The 18,431-nt window shown below is 53.9% G+C and overlaps 1 protein-coding gene across 1 annotated transcript in view; it reads right to left on the reverse strand.

Moving 5' to 3' along the window:
- The window catches only part of AJAP1 (adherens junctions associated protein 1), a 36,344-nt gene extending 18,176 nt beyond the window's left edge, over positions 1-18,168 (reverse strand). Inside the window, exon 1 of the mRNA XM_026085437.1 lies at positions 17,394-18,168. Within this exon, the coding sequence (XP_025941222.1) occupies positions 17,394-18,168 (775 nt within the window). The remainder of the gene's footprint in view (positions 1-17,393) is intronic.
- Between the last annotated feature and the right edge of the window lie 263 nt (positions 18,169-18,431).

The following is an 18,431-nucleotide window of genomic DNA, read 5'->3' on the forward strand; positions in this document are numbered from 1 at the left end:
AAAGCTCTGAATGCACCTAGTTAACTTTTTTAACACCACAGAACCAGGTGATCATTTAATTACACGTTAATTACCAGGGAACAAACAAGGTCCAATAATTGCATCGGATGAACCGTATTATCAGTGGGTAAATACAGAGCTGTTTCTCTGTACGACACCACTGCTCGGGTGTCGCAGCAGACAGCTGTAGCTGTACAAAGTGTAAATACCACATAATGGCAGGGGGACAGCAAACATTTTACTGTTACAAGGTATTTACTAGTAAATTTGAGGCAGTGACCATTTAACTTAAAGGTAATTACAGGACAAGTACTTAATGAAGTTTGAAGTGTGTCCAAACCCTGAACTTCTCCTAATATAGCAGAATTTAATGTATCAGATGCCAGGAGAAAAAGCAAGATGCTCTTTGAACCTTTGGAAATACTGAAATGCTACTGCCTTTTTTCCACGCTTGCATCGTGCTACTGGATATTGCTGTCAGCTGGGACTTCTCATCTGCAAAGCACCAAGGAGGCACTTCTAGATCCTGAGCCTGCAAGAGGAAATCAGCTACTTGGGTTGCAGGCCTGTGTTCGAAAGACRTGGCCCTGTACCTCCTGCCGCAGCTCCGCTAGCGGATACTGCCGGCAAATGCGCCAGGTCAGCCAGCCTTTCCTTCGGCACTGCCGCGTCACGCAGCTTGCCCGCATTCAGCGTCACAGCTGCACCTACCGGCTGCCCTGACTATAACTACGGGCTACTCGGATGAAGTTCTGGCACCTAAGATACTCTGATTCCTAGGAGGAATTTTCATTGTATGTTCCTCGTGTTGGAGAACAAGGCATACAGGCTCGCAGAAATCCAGCTTTAGCACCTACACGTACAGAAGCTGCCAGACATGTCTGTTCAGACGTACGGACAGCACACCCACGCCAAACTGTAAAATCCAATTCCAAGCTCCCAAAATCATGGGAAAAAAATCCAATTTTCTCAAAGCAAACAAATACTAGGATTTTTTTTCTTMTGTAATTGTAGAGACCATATATTTGCTATCAAGATGAAAGTGCTGAATTTTGGCCTTTTTGTCCATCCTCTGAATCAGCTCCTGGACAGCTCCTCAGGAATAGAATTAATTCCGTAAGAAAATCCATTAGAGACTAATGTCTTGCCATTGCAGAAGTGTGCAATGGCAGGGAACAGGAGATATAAGCTCTTTATTAAAAACAAAGAGAACCTCTATCCCCCAAGGCCTTTATTTCAACAGCGCTGGTTATGAAGACCGTATTTTTCATTTTCCCAATCAAAACAGCTATGAGCTGCGACTCTTTGAAGACCCTCGTCAAGGCCTCCAAGCTGCATAAAATTAGAAAAAAAGAAAGAAAAAAGGCTTCATTTTATTTTGCAGAGTAGAATCTTGAGTTCGTGTTAATGGTAGAAAAGCAACAGATGCTCTGCCTACCTGCGCCATCTCGGCACCGCAGCACCCTCCCGCACACGCGCTGCAGTGATGGCCTCCCGGAGCGCGCTGCACCTCCACTGACTCTTTTTTTTACCTCTCGGCCTCAGAACTACCCCGCAGGCAATTTCGGTCTAGACAGGCAAAGAGGTGGATTTCCCACCTGATGCACGGCAGCGCCCCGGCACGTCACGGGGAGGGGCGGTCCGGCCCCGCAGGCACTGCTGGAAGCCGCGCTGGCGCTCCCGCCTGGCCCGCCGGCCCCCGGGGCTGCACCCCGGCACCCTGCCCTCCTCCCGGCACCCTGCCCTCCTCCTGGCACGCGCAAACTGCCTCCTCAACCGCTTCCCACGCGCTCCCTCCGCCCTGCTGTGCACAGGGCGCATCAGCTCCCTCCTTATTCCCAGCCCTTGCTGTCTCCTGCTGGAATTCACGGGAGCCCCTGCCAGCTTGCCCACGGCTGCCCGTCCAAGGCTCCCCCACCATGTCCCCAAACGCACACCCCTTCTCCGAGGACGCAGCCCCACGCCGTCGACGCACGTCCCTCTGCTTCCAGCCACGGCCCCCGCAGCCGCCCGGCCCGGCGCACGGATTTGCAGCAATACCGAACAAGCGCTGCTTACGGCGAGCCACTGGAGCGGACGTCTCTAGAGCTCTCCCCCTAATAGGCCACGTGAAGTGGATTATGCCATCAAACCAGAACCGCATGCTTTTCGCTGAAGCAGGAGGCCAATTACTTTCAAGTCAGTTTTAACAGGACTGCCAGGGTTTCTTCTCGATGGACCGGCAGAGAGGTGGCTGATCCTCCTTGGCTCTCGCACAGGAGAAGCACCTGCGTCGCTCACCCCGCGCATCCAACTCATTCAGCTTCTCAGGAAAAAGGAGTTTGTTTCAATTTGTTGCAATTATTTCAGACATGCTTCTCTGCTGCTGCAGTAGCTAAGGATGCTAAAACCTACAGCTGGGGAGCGCTCTACCCTGAACGGACACACGCTCTCCCCCGCGGAGCGCAGGAGGGGCGCAGACCCTAGCCGACAGCCGCACCATCACAGCGCGGCCCGGGGGAGCGGCAGCCTCCCGCTCCGCTTCGGCAGGACGCCTGTGCAAAGCCCGCGCGCAGCGGCTGGCAGGGGCCGCCGGACAGGACGCCGCTCCGACCCCCGGGCACCCGCTCTGGCAACCCAGAGGTCAGGTTCGTCTCTTCTGTGACCCTGACGTGCGAGAGAGACTTCCAGGCCTCCTGCTGCAAGACAAACGGATCCGTCCCCTGGGCAAGGCGCAGCTGCGAGGGTGACTCGGTCCGAGTTCGCAGGCATGGACGCAGACAGGAGCTTTCCGTGCAAGACCTCTCTTTAAAAGAAAAAGGCAGCTCCCCGAGGAAGCCGTCTTGCTTTCCGCACTGGAGGAAGGGAAGGACTTTTCCAACCTAAAAACATCCTAGGAGACGCTCCAAGGGAGTGGAACTGATACTGCAGGGAGACCCTCTGGAGCGAGCGCTTTGCTCCTTGTTCTCAGCAGCAAGGAATCCAGGTGCACACACGAATCGCGAGGGGTGAGCCAGAGAAATAAGGACTTGATTGCAGCACGGAATTATACATGCAAGGTCAGGCCCTAACATCTCTCTCTCTAATCAATCAAAGCATCATTTCTGGTCAGGGAAAGATTATTTGAAATATGCTAGCAGTAATAAGTGTTAAAAAGAAACTGGCTCTTGAGAGCAGCAGAGAAACTTATAAAGGCAGCAAAAATGGAAATGCAAACGGAATCGCTGCCTGTGGGAATTGTTCCTGGCCAAAATAACCTTCTGGGTAATTTCCACAGCGAGTTACCACGAAAGCCTCAAAACCTACATGGAATCCGAAAAGCTCCTGCTTTTGCCACGGCCTCTGTTCTGCCCAGCATTCGTCTCCGCACAGAAAGCGGCACATCAGGCAGCTGGTCATGCTGCATTTTCGAGCCTGACAGGCTGCCCAGTACCTGATACTCAAATAACTATGCGAGCAAAGGCTTTCTCTCTGTGGGCTTAGTAACTATTGATGGCATCTGACCTGCCCAGGTCCTTCCCTAAGTCTTAACAGACCACATACAGCCAAAGAACTGAACCTGCAGCCAAGCAAGCCCAGAAATAGGACTGCGAGGAAAACTCCAGTTATGACAATTTATGTCACATCTCTGGTGAAAGGAAATGCACAATGCGAGACGGCAGRCAACCCGAGAAGAGCCATTTAATTTCAGTTAATAGCACATGTGAGTCATGTATCTGGTCGCCTTTCTGCTCTGGATACCACTGCTTAGCTATGTTTGGCCGTGGTGCAGGAAGGTGCCGCCGGAGGAGGAGGAGGAGGAGGAATTTGCAGCTCTTCCTCACGAGAGGCTCGCTCTCCGCTACTCACAGAAGTGGGATCTTCTTGCACAGACTCCACAGCGTCCCAGGCAGGGAGCGGGGCTGAGAAGGACCCTCGGAGCTCATCTAGTCTGTCTTTCTGCATCAAGGCTGCACACCATCCCTATTGCAATCCTGACAGGAGTTTACTTAATCTGTTCTTACAAATCCTCCGCTGACGGAGATCCCTCGGTCTCCCTAGGCAATGGGCCGGRGCGCTTAGTTGTCCTTATTGCTACAGAGATTTCTCCTAATGTCGAATTTAAGTCGCCTTTCTTCGCTCTAAGCCCATTATGATTGCTGACCCTTCTTCCCCACAGACCTCTCCCTAGCTTAAGCAAACCCTTTCTCAGAGCKCCAAATGTTTGGAAACTCTGAATTACAGTTACCTCCACCAGGGATGTGTGTTAGCTGCAGTCAATAGATACAGGGGCTCTGCAAACATTTCTGCACCAGCCTCTTTATACAAGAAACGGAGATCCAGGCAAAGCTCTGCCAGTGTGTTTCTGTCTCTATTTCTCCCCATTCTCTCTCTTTCTWATGCTCACCCCAAGCACTACTTAGGAAGCGGTCAAAGCATCTAAGCACCTAATGCGTTCACAACACCCCCCCAGCACCTGCCTTCCCCTTTGACCTGTGGATATCTGCTGTGCCTCTCTCGCTCTGATCAGAGACATCTCTGCTACCTACAACACCAGCGTCCTTGCTCCCTTGGCGAGTCCTTCCTCCGAGTCTCTCAGGTTCTGCGAGCRCCAACATTACCACCTGATTCCTTATCCCGCTTTTAGGAAAACTTTACTACTTCAAAATCCAGCCCTTGTGACCATCATGGAGACTTTGGAGAAAACCGGCTTTATCTGAGAAGCATGACAGCTTCTTTCATGATCTACTAGAAACTGCAACATAACAAGGCTTCCCACTCAAGGATGTACCAGCTACTCTGAGTTTATCGCAGTTGGGCTGTTTGCTTGACACGTCTCACTTCAATGATATAAATGGTACAGCTATAGCATTAATTTTCTCAGGAATCTTGTTTCTGATCCTTAAAAGCCTCATCTAATATATAAAACTGCTTTAGGACAGATGAATTCTATCAAGAGTGCTTCATGACCATTCTGTAGCAATCATAGCCACAAATGGCCTTTTCCCTTGGCGGACCAGAAGATTTTGCTGTAATTCTACCCATCTCTTGGTACTGTTAAGTAGTTGCTAAGAAAAATAATTCCCCAAAATTCAAGAGGGTTAGACACAGAGGAAGAGACACAGCAGGAGTTTTCTTGGTGTATGTCGTAGCCACCACAACGCAAGACGACACCTGGTGCTGTGGCACCCACCCGCCCTGCTCGCCGCCCAAGCGTGTGCGTCCAGCACGTTTGCACGAGATGAGCACAAGCATGTTCATTCGCCTTAGCGCTGGCAGTGCCGAATGCCACTTCTTCAGGCTTCGTGCACGGCCTCTTGCTTACAGATAATTGCTTGAAGGGAAGCCAAGCCCGAGGCAGATAGAGCCAAAACYGAGAGTCTGTTCACGTTATTGCTAGCACATCTGATTTTAAGCGAAAACGGTATCTCGGACTGTAATAAAAACCAACGCTCTTCTCCCCGCATGCAAGAGCAGGAAGGCAGCCACCCCGGAGGGCAGGGCAGCGCCGCTGTGATCCAGCCCGGACGCYGCAGAGCGGTTCCCCAGGCAAACGCAACGGCGGCGTACAGTCAGGTCGGCAGAAGGAGGGTAACCAGGCGTGCACTGCTTCCGCAGGAGCGGTGACGGACAGCAAAGCAAAAGCAAGTTCACCCAGGCCGTCTGACCACGTTCACTGGAAAATTTTCTTGGGTCCGCAAGAAATGTAACCAGAAAGCAAACTCCTGCTAGCCCGGGAGTTGCCCACACCGGGGCACGCAACCGCTCCCATTACAACAGCTCCCTGGCTGCTAACCCAGAGCCAACCGTGCCGCTTCTCCCGCGCACGGCGCCTTTGCTCGGGCCGAGCGGGAGCCGAAAAGGTCGTTCGAGAAGGCCAGCGCAGGCCTGCCCGCACCGCGCGGCGCGTCTCGCTGCTCTGCAGGGCGGCTGGCTGGCTGCGCCCAGCGCTGGCTCAAGGGACGTTCTGGATCCCACGGAGAGCCAAGATGCAAAAACCCAGATGGTTTTACTAGTCTTACTAGTAAATCACAGTCTCTAAATTCTTACCTTGACTACACAAACTGCATTTCTGCCCGAAGAAAACAAAGGTAAATCAGTCATCCCATGGGGAAAACTAAGCAAAGGCGAAGTCCCTTATTTTTCTAGCTGTTAAATCACTGAGATCAGCTCTATAACCCCGCCTGGCGAGCGCTAATAAGCCCGAGGTTAAAATGCAGCTCTGCCAGCAATGGAGGCAAGCCCCCGACGCATGTGGGCAGCCTAATCAGGTTTGCGAAGGATGTGGGCGGCATATAGCTTAACTCAACGAGGAGAGAGCATTCTGCAAAGCAGCCAAGGTTCCTGGAAGCCTCCTGGGATTTGGGATTGGAACGATGAAAGGAGAAGAGTAGCCTGCTGCTGCTTAGAAGTATTCTTGCCAAGAAAGAAGATCCTAAAGGCTTATGCTGAAGATGCTGGGACTCATCTTCTCAGGTGCTATAGCAAGTATTACCAAGCAATAAATGTTTCTGAGAACAGAGCAAGAGTTTCTTGCTCATTTAGACACACGTGGGTGAAAGCACACACGCACACATGACATCTGCTAATCTTGTGGGGGAAAAAAAATCCCTTCTCCCTTGCCAGAAAAAAATGCAGTTTACAGAGGCACTCGCTTCTTGCTTCAGATATCACCCGTATCTTTCCAACTCCTTCACCCTTAAGGAAAACCACATTATTACACAGGTGATGTATGGCCTTTAAAGAATCTTTTAGAAGTCTTCCGGGGAAAAAAGTGAACCTTTTTTCCGTGCCTCGCCACCCTCCTTTTCACGGTGCTGTGTCGCAGGCCCTCCAGCCGCCTTGCTGCGATAATTCAGGGGCGCGCGGTGCCCAGCCTGGCAGAAACACGTGCAGAGAGATCGGGCAGGTCATCCCGACAGCCTGCCTCGGATCTGCGGAGCCATAAACCACCGCTCATTTACCGAGGGCTAAGCAGGGAACAAGGCAGCAGCTCTCACGCGGCTGGGACCTTGCCCCCTGTAAATACTGCCAGGAGGGGATTTGTTTTACTGTGCTACAAAGCGGTGGCAACCAAAGGAATAATTATTTTTCTTGCTTTCTGWGCGCGTGCCTTGGGGTTGGGACGATAGCCTGCCAGCAGCCTGGCTGGCTCTCCCGCAGCAGACCCACAGGAGGTAAGCGTATGCGGTACCTCAGCCGACGTGCAGAAAAACCGCGAGGATTAACCGGTAGCATCCCCCTCTGCCCAGTCGCGCGCACACACTCTTTGCACGCACGTCTGCTTCCAAGCGTGCGGCTCGCAGCAGAYGCTTGGTGAGGCCCGCAGCGCTCCTACACGCGGCACGCCATCCTGTGTCCCTAGCCACGGGATTAAAGAAGAGAAATAAAACAAGTGGAGTCTCCACTCCAGGCATCAACAGCAACTTCCAGCCGGGAGACTGTCCAYGGACAGGTACTCCTTCTCCCCATCCTCAGCTGCAAAACCCAGGAAAGAGAACCGACACTTGTTAGCCAAGTCAAAGGTGGTGGCTGCGGAGGGGGAGAGGAAGCAGCCCAGGCTGCAGCTCCGAGCTGTGGTTCGGGGAGCCTAGACCAAAACCTCAGCCAAACACTCGGCACCAGAGCAGAAATGCCTAAACAAACCTTCTCCGTACTTCTGAAAATGGGATGACTGACAAATTAAGACTAAACACAGCCTCATTTCTAGTGAGCTTGAGCATGGAAGAAGCTATTTTAGGTTTTGAAGAGAGACTTCAATCAAAAGCTGTATAATCTTGCAGAATCAATAGACTTCCCACCGAGGACTTGCAACAGAAGCAAAGAAAAGAAATAACCATCCGCTGGACTTTGAGCTCTCGACAGACAGCTCAGGTGAAGAGCACGGCCACGGCCCGAGCCTTTCAGCCAACCTCAGGGGCCGCAAAGTCGCGTGAAGAGGACGCCGGCGAGGCAGTGCTGAGGAGCGGGAATGGCTCCTCRGGTGCCGAGGGGGGGATGGCCTTGGGCGCTCAAGGGAAGCCCCCAGAAGGGAGCCAGGGGCCCTGCCTGAGCAGGGAGCTTGGACTAGATGATCTTTAAAGGCCCCTTCCAACCTCAGCCGTGCTGCGATCCCGAGAGTGCCTTGGGCTCAACCACAGGAAGGGCCCAGGTGTGTAAGCCGGGGCTAGTCGGTCCCGCCGTCTGAGCTGCGATTGCAGCCGTTCCTCTTACTCCCACTCGCTGGAAGCCGACTCGTCCGCCAGGGAGCTGCACTCCCCGCAACCACGGCCTGCTCCCCGAACTCCGGCCTTACGCTCGGGGGCGTCTGCTCTCCCCTCCTCTCAGGCCAGGACCCACCTGCCTTCGCCATTCCTCCTCCTGCCGGCTGCCGAGCTCTTCTGCAAATAGGGCCCCAGCGAGTTTGCTCCTCCGGCCCCACCTGCTCCACCGCGACGCGGCAGCAACCGCAGGGACCATGGCATTGCCCGGGGTGGGACGAGAGCCGCGCTCCCCCCAGGCTGCCGCCCTGCGCTTGCAGCCTGCGCACTGCCCCAGACCGGGCAAGCTGAGCCCTTCTCTCCCGCCTCCGTGCCTCTTCTGACAGCCATGATTCCCGTTAGACGATTCCCAGCAAGGCTCTCCCACCTGCGGGAGGCTTCAGAGTGTGGGAAGACAGGCAGATTTACCCACCAGCCCAGGACGGATCCTTTTGTTACATCCGCCCTTCTTGAGAGCACCCTACCCTTTCCCCACGGGAAAGCAAATTTGGGAGGGAGGGAGGGAGGGAGGGAGCCAGCTCCTCCCGCAGTTCAGCTCAGCGGGTCACGGCAGAAAATTCACGCCGCTCTGCAGCTCACTCCCAAGGCCTGTCAGTCTGTGCCTGCTCACCTATATTAACTAAAGACAAATAAGCAAAGAGAACAGCTAAAGCGCACGCTATAGAGGAACGGAGCGGGGATCCAGCCAGCCTGCGCACGCCCGCGTTGTCCCCTCGCTCCCCATCACCCCGAAGGCACGCGGTATTTACTCGCGCAAAGCCCGGCAGAAGCCTCCTGCCATTATTCAACACAACCCTGTGAAAGGATTTAGGAATGACAACTCACCACCAAGGAGATGAAGCTCAAACTGATTAATAATCAATCACTCCAGACTGCCACGGGCTTGTCTTCTGAAGGCTGGTGAGATGTGGATTTCGCACGAGACTCCCCAGAAGGCTTGTCCGAAGGGGCTGGCTGGCACGCACGGCCCGAGCCCGGCCGCCGGCGCRCTGCCTCGGACCTCCGCACATCCCGGGGCTGCTGACCCGCTCCGGTGYGGGCGCAGAACGCCCCGGGTCCCCRGGGGCTGGCTCCGAACCAGCGCCGAGAGAATCAGCGGAGCTGACGCACCTTTGCGAGGCATAAATCAGAGCACAATTCAGAGCGTGCAGCTGAGGAGAGAGCGCCGAGGGAGCGCGCCCTGCGGGGAGCGTGCAGCCGAGACGAGCGTGCTACGTCTCCCCGGACGTGCAGCTGCGGCTCTCTCACCCCTCGCAAAGCAACGCATTTTGCTCTGCCTTTCTAGCCGGGAAGCTGCCACCCGGGGCGGGGGTGTCCCGCGACGGCCGCCACGGACTGGGGAAGGTCGAGGACACGGCACGCTCGCTATCACGATGACCTGCAGATGTTCACTTCGGTAATGCCTTCCAGCCCCGTGTTCTCCTCTCCTGCTTCCGCAGGCCAGAGTCCGCAACGGATCCTGGTGTCTCAGCAAAGTGGATCAAAGAGGCAGTCCTATTCCAACCGCCCGGGGGTTTTTTTTAACCACATTTTATCTTTAATTAATTCCTTTGAAGCCTTCTGCATATGCTATCTCGTTGTGCATCCAGCGCCCCCTCTCCCTCACCCTGTTTTGGAAGATAGGGTCACTTCCCAGCAGGGAAGCAGAATGTCTCTTCATTATTACTTATTCATTTCGCATTCTTAGCGAACSGAGCGAAGGGAAAGGGGGCGGGCTGGGGCGGGCAAAGAACTGAATTCTGGTTCACAGCCCTGGAGACCGAAGCCTTCGCTGCCTCCAAGAGCACGCGGCAGCACACGCGCCCACGCACCGGCGGCTCCGTCCCCCAGAAACGCCTCCTGGGCCACCTACCGGGCGCCGCTGGGCGGCCGGAGCGGAAGGCGCCGGCGGCGTCCTTGCACCCAGCCGATCCTTCACCTCTTTTCCAAGCCAACGGGCAGAGGTGCCAATTAGCACCGACACTGCTCGTTTATGAGCACCTTACCCGTGTATTCAGAACCGCAGTAAGACGCCAATTCATCGCATACCAGCCATTAAATAACCATTAAGAGCAGCAGACGGCACATAAAGTCTTCTGCCTTATAAAGCACTTAAAGGTTTAATTAGAGATGGCTTTATTCTAGCGATACTGCAAGGAAAGCTTCAGACAACTCAGCGAGCACAACTCATGCCTAAACTTCGACAGCCTCTTGATTCATCGTGCTTTTCTCCTCTTGCCTATCCAGTAGTAAAGAGGCTGCTCGGCTTCTGCAGAAGACACCAGCCTTCGCAGATAGCATCCCTTCTGCCGCGCCRATAAAAGCCCCGTCAGAACCTTCATCTCCTGCAGCACTAAGGAATTTTAATTATTTCTCTATTTACGGGCTCCATCGTCAAACGATTCTGACAGCCCCCAAAAAGGGAGCACATTTTTGAAAAGCGTAAGCATAAACTATGCCTGGGTGAACATATTGAGTCCCCAGCTGACTGCTATCAGCACGCTTGCCAGGCACCRAGCAGACATAGGTGGCACAGGGAGAAACATACCTGGGTTTTAGTTAACCCGCTACAAAAAACGATACAAAAATCCCTACACGACTAAACCAACCATAACCAAAACTGCACTCRTTATTCATTTATTTATTTTTTCCAGACGTTAAAAATATTCACTTTTCTACCTTTTCTCCTACCTATAAGCAGAACGTTTTATATTCCACAAGATTTTTTAAGCCTGTTTTTGTTCCTGGTGAGTCACAGATAAATCGTTTTTGTCTTTTTCCCCCTCTATTCTTCAGCAAGAAGGAGTGGGGGTGAGAAAAAGACTTAACTGAGTAAGATTGTTTGAATTCGTTCTTCTAAATAAAAGCTGTTGACTGCATGCCACTTTATAGCCGCTCTGTCTGTACACAGGCAAACTGGAGCGCGAGCCCCCAGGTCCCCCAGGGGACGTTTGCGGCCCCGAGCGGAGAAGAGGTCCCGGCGCGCCGGCGCTGGCAGCCGAGCTGCCGCGAGGGGCTGCCGCCCGGCGAGGCAGCCGCCGGGAGCGGGCTCGGGCTGCAGGGCCCGGGCCGAGGGCGGCCGCCCCGCCAGCCGGCCCCGGCTTCGCCCAGGCTCTCCTCCCCCCGCGGGAGCACGAAGGCCCCTTCTGTCCGCACGCACGCACGCGGAAGGAAAGGCGGCGGACAAGGGCACGGCCATGCTCGTGCACGCGATGGTTTCTACTGGCGTTTGAAAGCGTTTCTAGAGAGAATTAATATTCCACTTTCAGTCGTTTTGTTGACTCACATCTCCATATACAGCATTCATCCCACACTAAACCCTGCAGAGTGGAAGTCAAAAGCTTTTGTCTCCTAAATCTGTAGCAAAACCCATGTAGGTGTGCGCCATCGTACAGGAGAGAGAAAGAGAGGGAAAGAGACACTTTTGTCAGCACCAGGGCATCTGATGTGCTGAATCCATAGAGAACCGTGTGGGACAGGGACGAGGCGGCACCTCAAGCCCAGCCGAGCGCGATGCTCTCCTGCTAGCAGGAGCCTCTCCCACGGTCCCCCCGTCCTCAGAGCTGCTCCGTCTCCAGCACTGAAAACGAGGGAAACCTTTATCTTTCGGGGTTGTTGGAACAGCCTTTAAAAGCAACATCTCCCTCTACTTACACCGTGATACAGAAACCAGCAGGTAAGAGGATTGTAGGACAACGATTCCTAATGTTCACTGAGCCAAATAAAAAGTACAAACAAGTTACCCAACCTTAATTTGTAGCCATATGTTTCTCCAAGCAGAGAACAAACGCTTCCAGCAGCTAAACCTTACGTAACGGAGAGGAACAGGACTTGAAAAATGCCTGGGCTTACAGATGCATACCACTAACAAAAACCACGATACCACAGGGCGTAAAGACAGAGTCGGCTGCTTCCTTGCCACAATCAAGGGCTGATGGAGACCCTGCTGCTGCCGTAATGTTTGTTCTGATTTCATGCAGCTCCCTCGTGTAATTCCTTGCATCAGTGACACCTCATAAGCAGAGAGGGAAGCAGCGGGATCTGGGGCAGGAGCCATCACTCTGCTGACCGCTGCCCTCTAGGCACTAGCGACGATACAGAGAGGCTTTCAATGGAAGACAAAACGCTGCTTTTGCCTAGGATCGCTTCCCAGCCCAGCTCACGGGCCGCAGTCCTTCACTGGGAAGGGCTGTATCCGTATCGGCGTCCGCAAGGCTCCAGTTTCTGCTGGACGGCGTCTCCCCCCGCCCCGCGGAGCTCCGGCCTCGCGGCTCCCCAGCCCGAAGTACGGCCCGCGCTGGGAACCGTCCTTTGGGGCACGGCACAGGAGGCCACGCAGCTTGGTCGGCTAGAGAAAGTTCACTTCCTTGTTGGGATTTAGCCTAGAGTGAGTAAGAGCTCCGCGGAAAGCTTCCAGAAAAGGTCCTGGAGGCAGCCAGCGTGCTTAATACGGATAACGGGAACAAAAGCAAATGTGGCACTCAGGCACTTTTCAATTTAGGGTGGATAGGCTGAGATCAAAAAGGTCCTTTAGCCAGAAAAGGAGTTTATTGTATTCGCTATGCAGTAAAAAGAGGTTAATTAGCAAAAACTCTGATTCTGAAAGAGTCCCTAATGAGAGTTAAGAGCTAAAAGATTAAAGTCCGTTGGAGAGTTTTCAACTCCCAAACGCCTCTGAAACACTGTCTACGTCTAAGGCTAGAGGGGGCCGCGAGGAGGGCTGGACGCAAGCACCAGGTACGGGAAGAAGCCGGCTGAGGACTCGTTTCTGGCGGCAGGCCACAGCAGAGACCCGACCTGCGAAGATCACGGGAAGTCCTGCAACTCCCCTGCCGCCTGCTGAGCCCCGGGGAAAGCGCAGCTCCCAGGGCGGCTGCCAGGACCACAGCTCAGCCCCGGCAAGCCGCAGCGGAGATTTATACCCTCTGCAGGAGGCTCAGGCAAGGCACCTTCCCATTCATTTGCCACACGCGACTCCAGTTAGAGTAAGGTGCAGGTTTCACAGCTGAGGGAAGTGGTTAGGGAGCTGCAGGTTTTAGGTATCTGCAAATGCTGATATTCCAGCAAGACCTTGGCTCGTGGTATCTATCAGCAAGGGAAGGCAGCTAAAGGACATTAAAGCTGTCACGCTGATAGGGACGGAGCAGCCTAGGAAGCGTTCTTGGAAGTGCACCAGCAAAATCCAAAACAAACAAAGATTGCAAAGCACTGTGCCATCAGGAGCTGTATTTCCTCATCCTTGACTTCAAGCCGAACTAGAGCGCCAGCTCTGAGAAGCTACGCAGAGCAACGGCTTGCTCTTAGCAGAACACGTCTGGGCTTATCTTCTCCTGTGCAATATATGGCGCTGCCTCACAGCACAAGAATTTAAGATGCACTATACAAAACTGTGGCGCTGTTGAAACCACAGGCCTGCACTTCCAGCATCAAAATCTGGAGCCCGGCATGAGGTATCAGAAAGGTTGGAGAATCCATCCTTTGAAAATTAGATTCCTTTATGAGCACCCAAAATGAAAGTAGTGTGAAATCTGAAAAGTAGCATGCTGGGGTTTTACATACTTCGGATGATATGGCTCCAAGTCACATCTGAAAAATCAGGGTCCCTGTAGCTGAAAAATGTTTGAGACAGAAAAATTCATTTGATACCAGAAAAACACACTACATCCCATTTTCAAAGTCTCAACCGAAACAAAGGGCAATTGTGTTTCTGAAGCATGGGAAGCCAGTCATCTTTGTTTGGCTGCATTCCTTAGTTTGAACACATGCTGTCAGGAGAACTATCGAACTATAACAAGGAATACTTATTCTTTGAGTGATCAAGCCATAAGGTCTTGGCAAGTGCTTAAAATGGTGCTTTCTCAAATGATCTCATGGCAGAAAATAACTGCATTTACAAGGCAAGTATTTGCACTTCTGTAATGATTTTTGTTGTTGCTGTTCACTGATCATTATTATACCTACTTACAGTGTATCAGCATGTAAAATAAAGTACTTTCGTCAGCTTTACAGACCGAGCTATTGCCCAACCAGAAACAGATGCCAGAATCGCCTTCATTGCTGTCCAGAAGGGAGCAACGCTTCTGAGATTGATCACTGGAGACCACCAGTATCACAAAAAGACCAAAGAGAGAAACGGTGAACAAGCAAGCAGCCTCCCCGTACTGGTAAGATTGGTCTCTTGGGAGATACATGAAYACGGCTTTAGCAAGTGACTATCTGATAGCTCCAGGACAGATGCACGGCAGTGTCACCTTCACCGTGACTTCAGCCTGACAGGCATCAATACCACGTCGCTCGTACTCACCGACAGCATCGGCGACCAGTTCTAGTTGCTGACGAACCCCAGGCAAAACAGCAATTAAAGCGTCCAAGAACCGTTAGCTATGCAGCCCAAGGCCTGGAGGAGAGCGCCGGAGCCCAGGGTGGGCTCCCGACCTCGGCGCTCTGTCTAAACAGGGAGTCGAATCTCCGCGCAGGCCCCTGCTCCCGGCCCCCGACGCAGCGGCAGGCGCGTTTGCAGAGGCGGAGCGCCCGCGTCCTCGGCCTGTCCCCGGGGGGGCCCGCTGTGCTTCGCACGCTCCCGGCTCTCCGCGCCCGGCGATCCACCCCGAGATCCGGGCGCGGTGACGCTGTCCGCGCTCGCGGCGACAAGCGGCACTTTGCCCGGTGCAAGCGGTGGGGAAGGCTCCCCCGCGCTTCCGATGCGCTTCCCGTGCGGAAAGGCACACGCCACCGGCGTGCGTGTCGCTAGTGAGAACGGCATGGGACGTCGCCCTCTGCTCTAAGACATCGGCCAAGAGAGGTCTGGGGAAACAAGGCTTAACATCTCATCATACGTTTTACTCGGCAAACAATTTACGCTGGTAATTGTTATTGATAGTCTGTCTCTAATTTAGCCAGCTGATTCTAACATGCAAAAAGATGTGGAGGTTGGGAGCTTTTTCACTGCTATAAATAACTTCTTTATGTTAGGAACAACATTATGGTGGGTTTTTTTCTTTTTCCYGGGCAGGGTATGCTAGATAAATTAATTGGGATTAAGATTAGATAATAACATTTTTTTGTTTTACTAGAAAATCACTGTGCACATTGACTAAAAGCAGTCAATGCACAGTGAATAAATTCTGTAAACTACAATAATAGTATCCCACAGTTTAATACTGGTGATAACAAATATAATTTGAAATAAATGGGAACCTGCTTTCTCATCCATGTCCACACAGCAAATAGTGCTGGTGGAACATATCACAGTAACAGAGTGCTGCACTAAATTTGATTATGGAAGATGGTTTGTGGATGTATACTGATAATAGGAAAAACACAGTAAGTTGCTAGAAAACGTCTCTGATAAAAATGATGAACCAGAGCTTCCATTTGTTTCCGAAGCGCTCTTGTTTAAAATCACGTATTTATCTCAGTATTCAGCAACATTTTCCAGTGAAAGTTCATGCTGCAACAAACCCCTCCATTCCAGGACCACCGTCAGTCCCTGGTATTTATTCATACTACAGTATTGSCATAAGCCTCTGCCACGCACCCGGACTCTACCGTACTCTCTACTGCTTGGTTGCAGGCCAGAGGCGCTCGCAGCCCCGTTTGGAAGGGACGCGGCTTCGCGCTTGCTGCCGGCCCCTCCGCCAGCTTCCGCAGCAGCAGCCAGTCTGCGGGGCCAGACGGGTGACGGTCCCCTTCTGTCTCATAGGCTGCGCACGCACTGCCAGGAGCTCAGCACAGCYGAGATCCCAAGCTAACGTATGCCCTGCAGCAGCAGCACGAACGGGCTCCTCCGGTGAGGCGTTTCTAGCTCCCGGGCACGGCAAAGGCTCTTTGAGAGCGCTCGCCTCGGCGTCCTAGTCGTGCTGGGTAAATTATTCATATTGAACAATCTGATGACAGAATATCCCACCGCTTCGCTAACAAACTATTCACTTAAAAAAAATTCACAGCGTCATTGCCAATAGTCAGAATAATTTTGGAAATAATTCAAACAGGAGTTGCAGAGCACAGCTACAATGCCAGATTATTTATCGCCTTGTGTGTCTGACCGCTGCGGTCCAGCGATATCATCTGCCAGCCCCCCCAGCTCTCCGAGCGACTGGTGCCGCGCCGGCTCTGAATGCCCACGCACGCACAGAGCAGGGCACCGGCGCACGCTCCTCGTTGAAAGCCTCCTTGAAAACAAACGTTCGCTCACACGARTGAACACGGGAAGTCATTAACAGACCTGAACTGATGCAACAAACCTTTCGCGAATGTTTCTGTAGTACCTCCACARCGCGCTTCCTGCGCGACCTCTGTGAGCAAGAAACACTGCTGCAGGGCAGAGGGAAACGCTAGGACCAACGCCAGCGGCCCGTGGAAACGCCTACTGCGGCGAAGCGCCTCGCTCGGGTAAGGAAGAACGGGACAGACTGACTGTCGTGAGCTGGCCGTTCCTGGAGTCGGGGGGCCGGTGTTTATATACCTCTATGTCTTTGCAGATGGACCTGCAACAACGYGCCTCAAATATCCTCATTACTACACTCCCAAGCAGCGAGTTTTTATGTTGTGTAAGAACTGTATCTGCAAGACAGACTGCGAAACTACCGAGTACTTTAATATGTACATGATTAGTGACATGATGCAGAGAAACTAGAATGGGTGAACGGCGAGATGTTTAGTTCGATAAACATCCCCAGCGTCTAGAGAGGCGTTCATCCCAGCCACGTGGGCACAACCAGGATTCACGTCTCGSTCAGAGTCTCCGCGGAGACTTCCCGCGCTTCCTGATCAGGTCAGAAACACCTCAAAACACTCCCGCGTATGGAAATAAAATACAGTTGCATGCAGTTTTTCTTCAATTCGAGGGAAAGGCAGGTAAGATTTCTTTTTAGCCATAGCCATTCAACAGCCCCAGCAGACGACTGCTTTTACATCAGCTCTCAGCTCCCCCGAATACCAGGGCACGAGACAGGCGGCTGCGAAAAGCCAACCACGTGACACCCGGGGACTGCGCAGCCCTGACGGCCTCCCCTCCCTCCCGCGGCAGGGGGCCGGCCACGCGCCCCCCTCGCGGCATCGCCGCCGAGGACAGCCGGGACGCACCGAGCTGCCGGGAGCTCGGCACGGCGGCCCCCGGCCCGCAGGCACCGACGCCCCAGAGGCGCCACCCTCAACCCGCGGCACGCGCCAGCGGCACGGACGGACGGACAATACCTGACGTGTCTCCCAGTATCCTGGGCGGGCGGGCTTCCTTGCCGTTGCCGCTGTGGCCGGCGTAGGGCTCGGTCGTGCTCCCGCGGCCGGGGTTGCTCCCGTGCGCGTCCCCCGCTGGCGCCGGGGTCGGCCCCTTGGGCGGCGCGGTGGTGGAAGGGGCGGTCGTGGTGGTCGTGGCCGCCGTGGTCGCTCTGGTTTGCCAGGCGGAGGTGGTGGTGGCGGAGCCGAAGGGCCCGGGGAGCGTGCYGGTTTCCACGGAGTCCTCCTCGCCCGTGGGGCCCCACACGATGACTTCGGGCACGGCGGTGGCCCTGCTGTCTCTCTGGCGGAAGGCGCTGCCCCGCAGGTGCCTCTTGGCCCTCGCCGCGCGAGGCTGCCGGCGCCCGCTCCCGCGGCTCCCTGCCGCCAGGGGAAGGGCGGCTGTCGCGCCGGCGGGCTGCTCGGCCTGCGCGCTCCTGGCGGGCGAGCCCCAGGGCTGCTCCGCGGCTCGGGGCGGCCGGTGCGGACGGTACCTCTGCGCTTGCCCGTGAGGCCGGTCGGGATGAGCAGAGACATAGGTCCAAGAGGGGCCGGGGATCCRCAGCTCCTGTCCGTTTTTAAAACTCCACAAAGGACTACGGGACAACCTGTGCCGGGGCGATGGTCCTTGCAAGAGCCTAAACCCGTGGCTTCCAGCTACAGATTCACAGGTGGTGAAATCCATGGCTAGTTGAAACATGGCTATTAATATCCAAGCATGGCTTCCTACCGGGCAACCTGACCTGCGGACAGACATCAAACTGTATTAGAAAAACAGAAAGGAAGCRATTTGCGTAACAGACTGGCATCTATCAGCACGACACATCTGATTTACCCAAGCTGAGAAGAAAAAGCTACTAGCCAGATCAGATGAAACACAGGGAAACATCGCAGCAGCTTTAGAGGGATACACCATCATCTTTCTTGGGCACTTAAACCAACACTTTCCATTTTCAGAACTGACATCACAGGATGTGCCTCAGGTTGCCATCTTCCCCCCCCCCTTATCACCTCCTTCCC

Source organism: Apteryx rowi, unplaced genomic scaffold (assembly GCF_003343035.1).
Source record: "Apteryx rowi isolate R43461 unplaced genomic scaffold, aptRow1 scaffold_67, whole genome shotgun sequence".
NCBI classification, from domain to species: domain Eukaryota; kingdom Metazoa; phylum Chordata; class Aves; order Apterygiformes; family Apterygidae; genus Apteryx; species Apteryx rowi.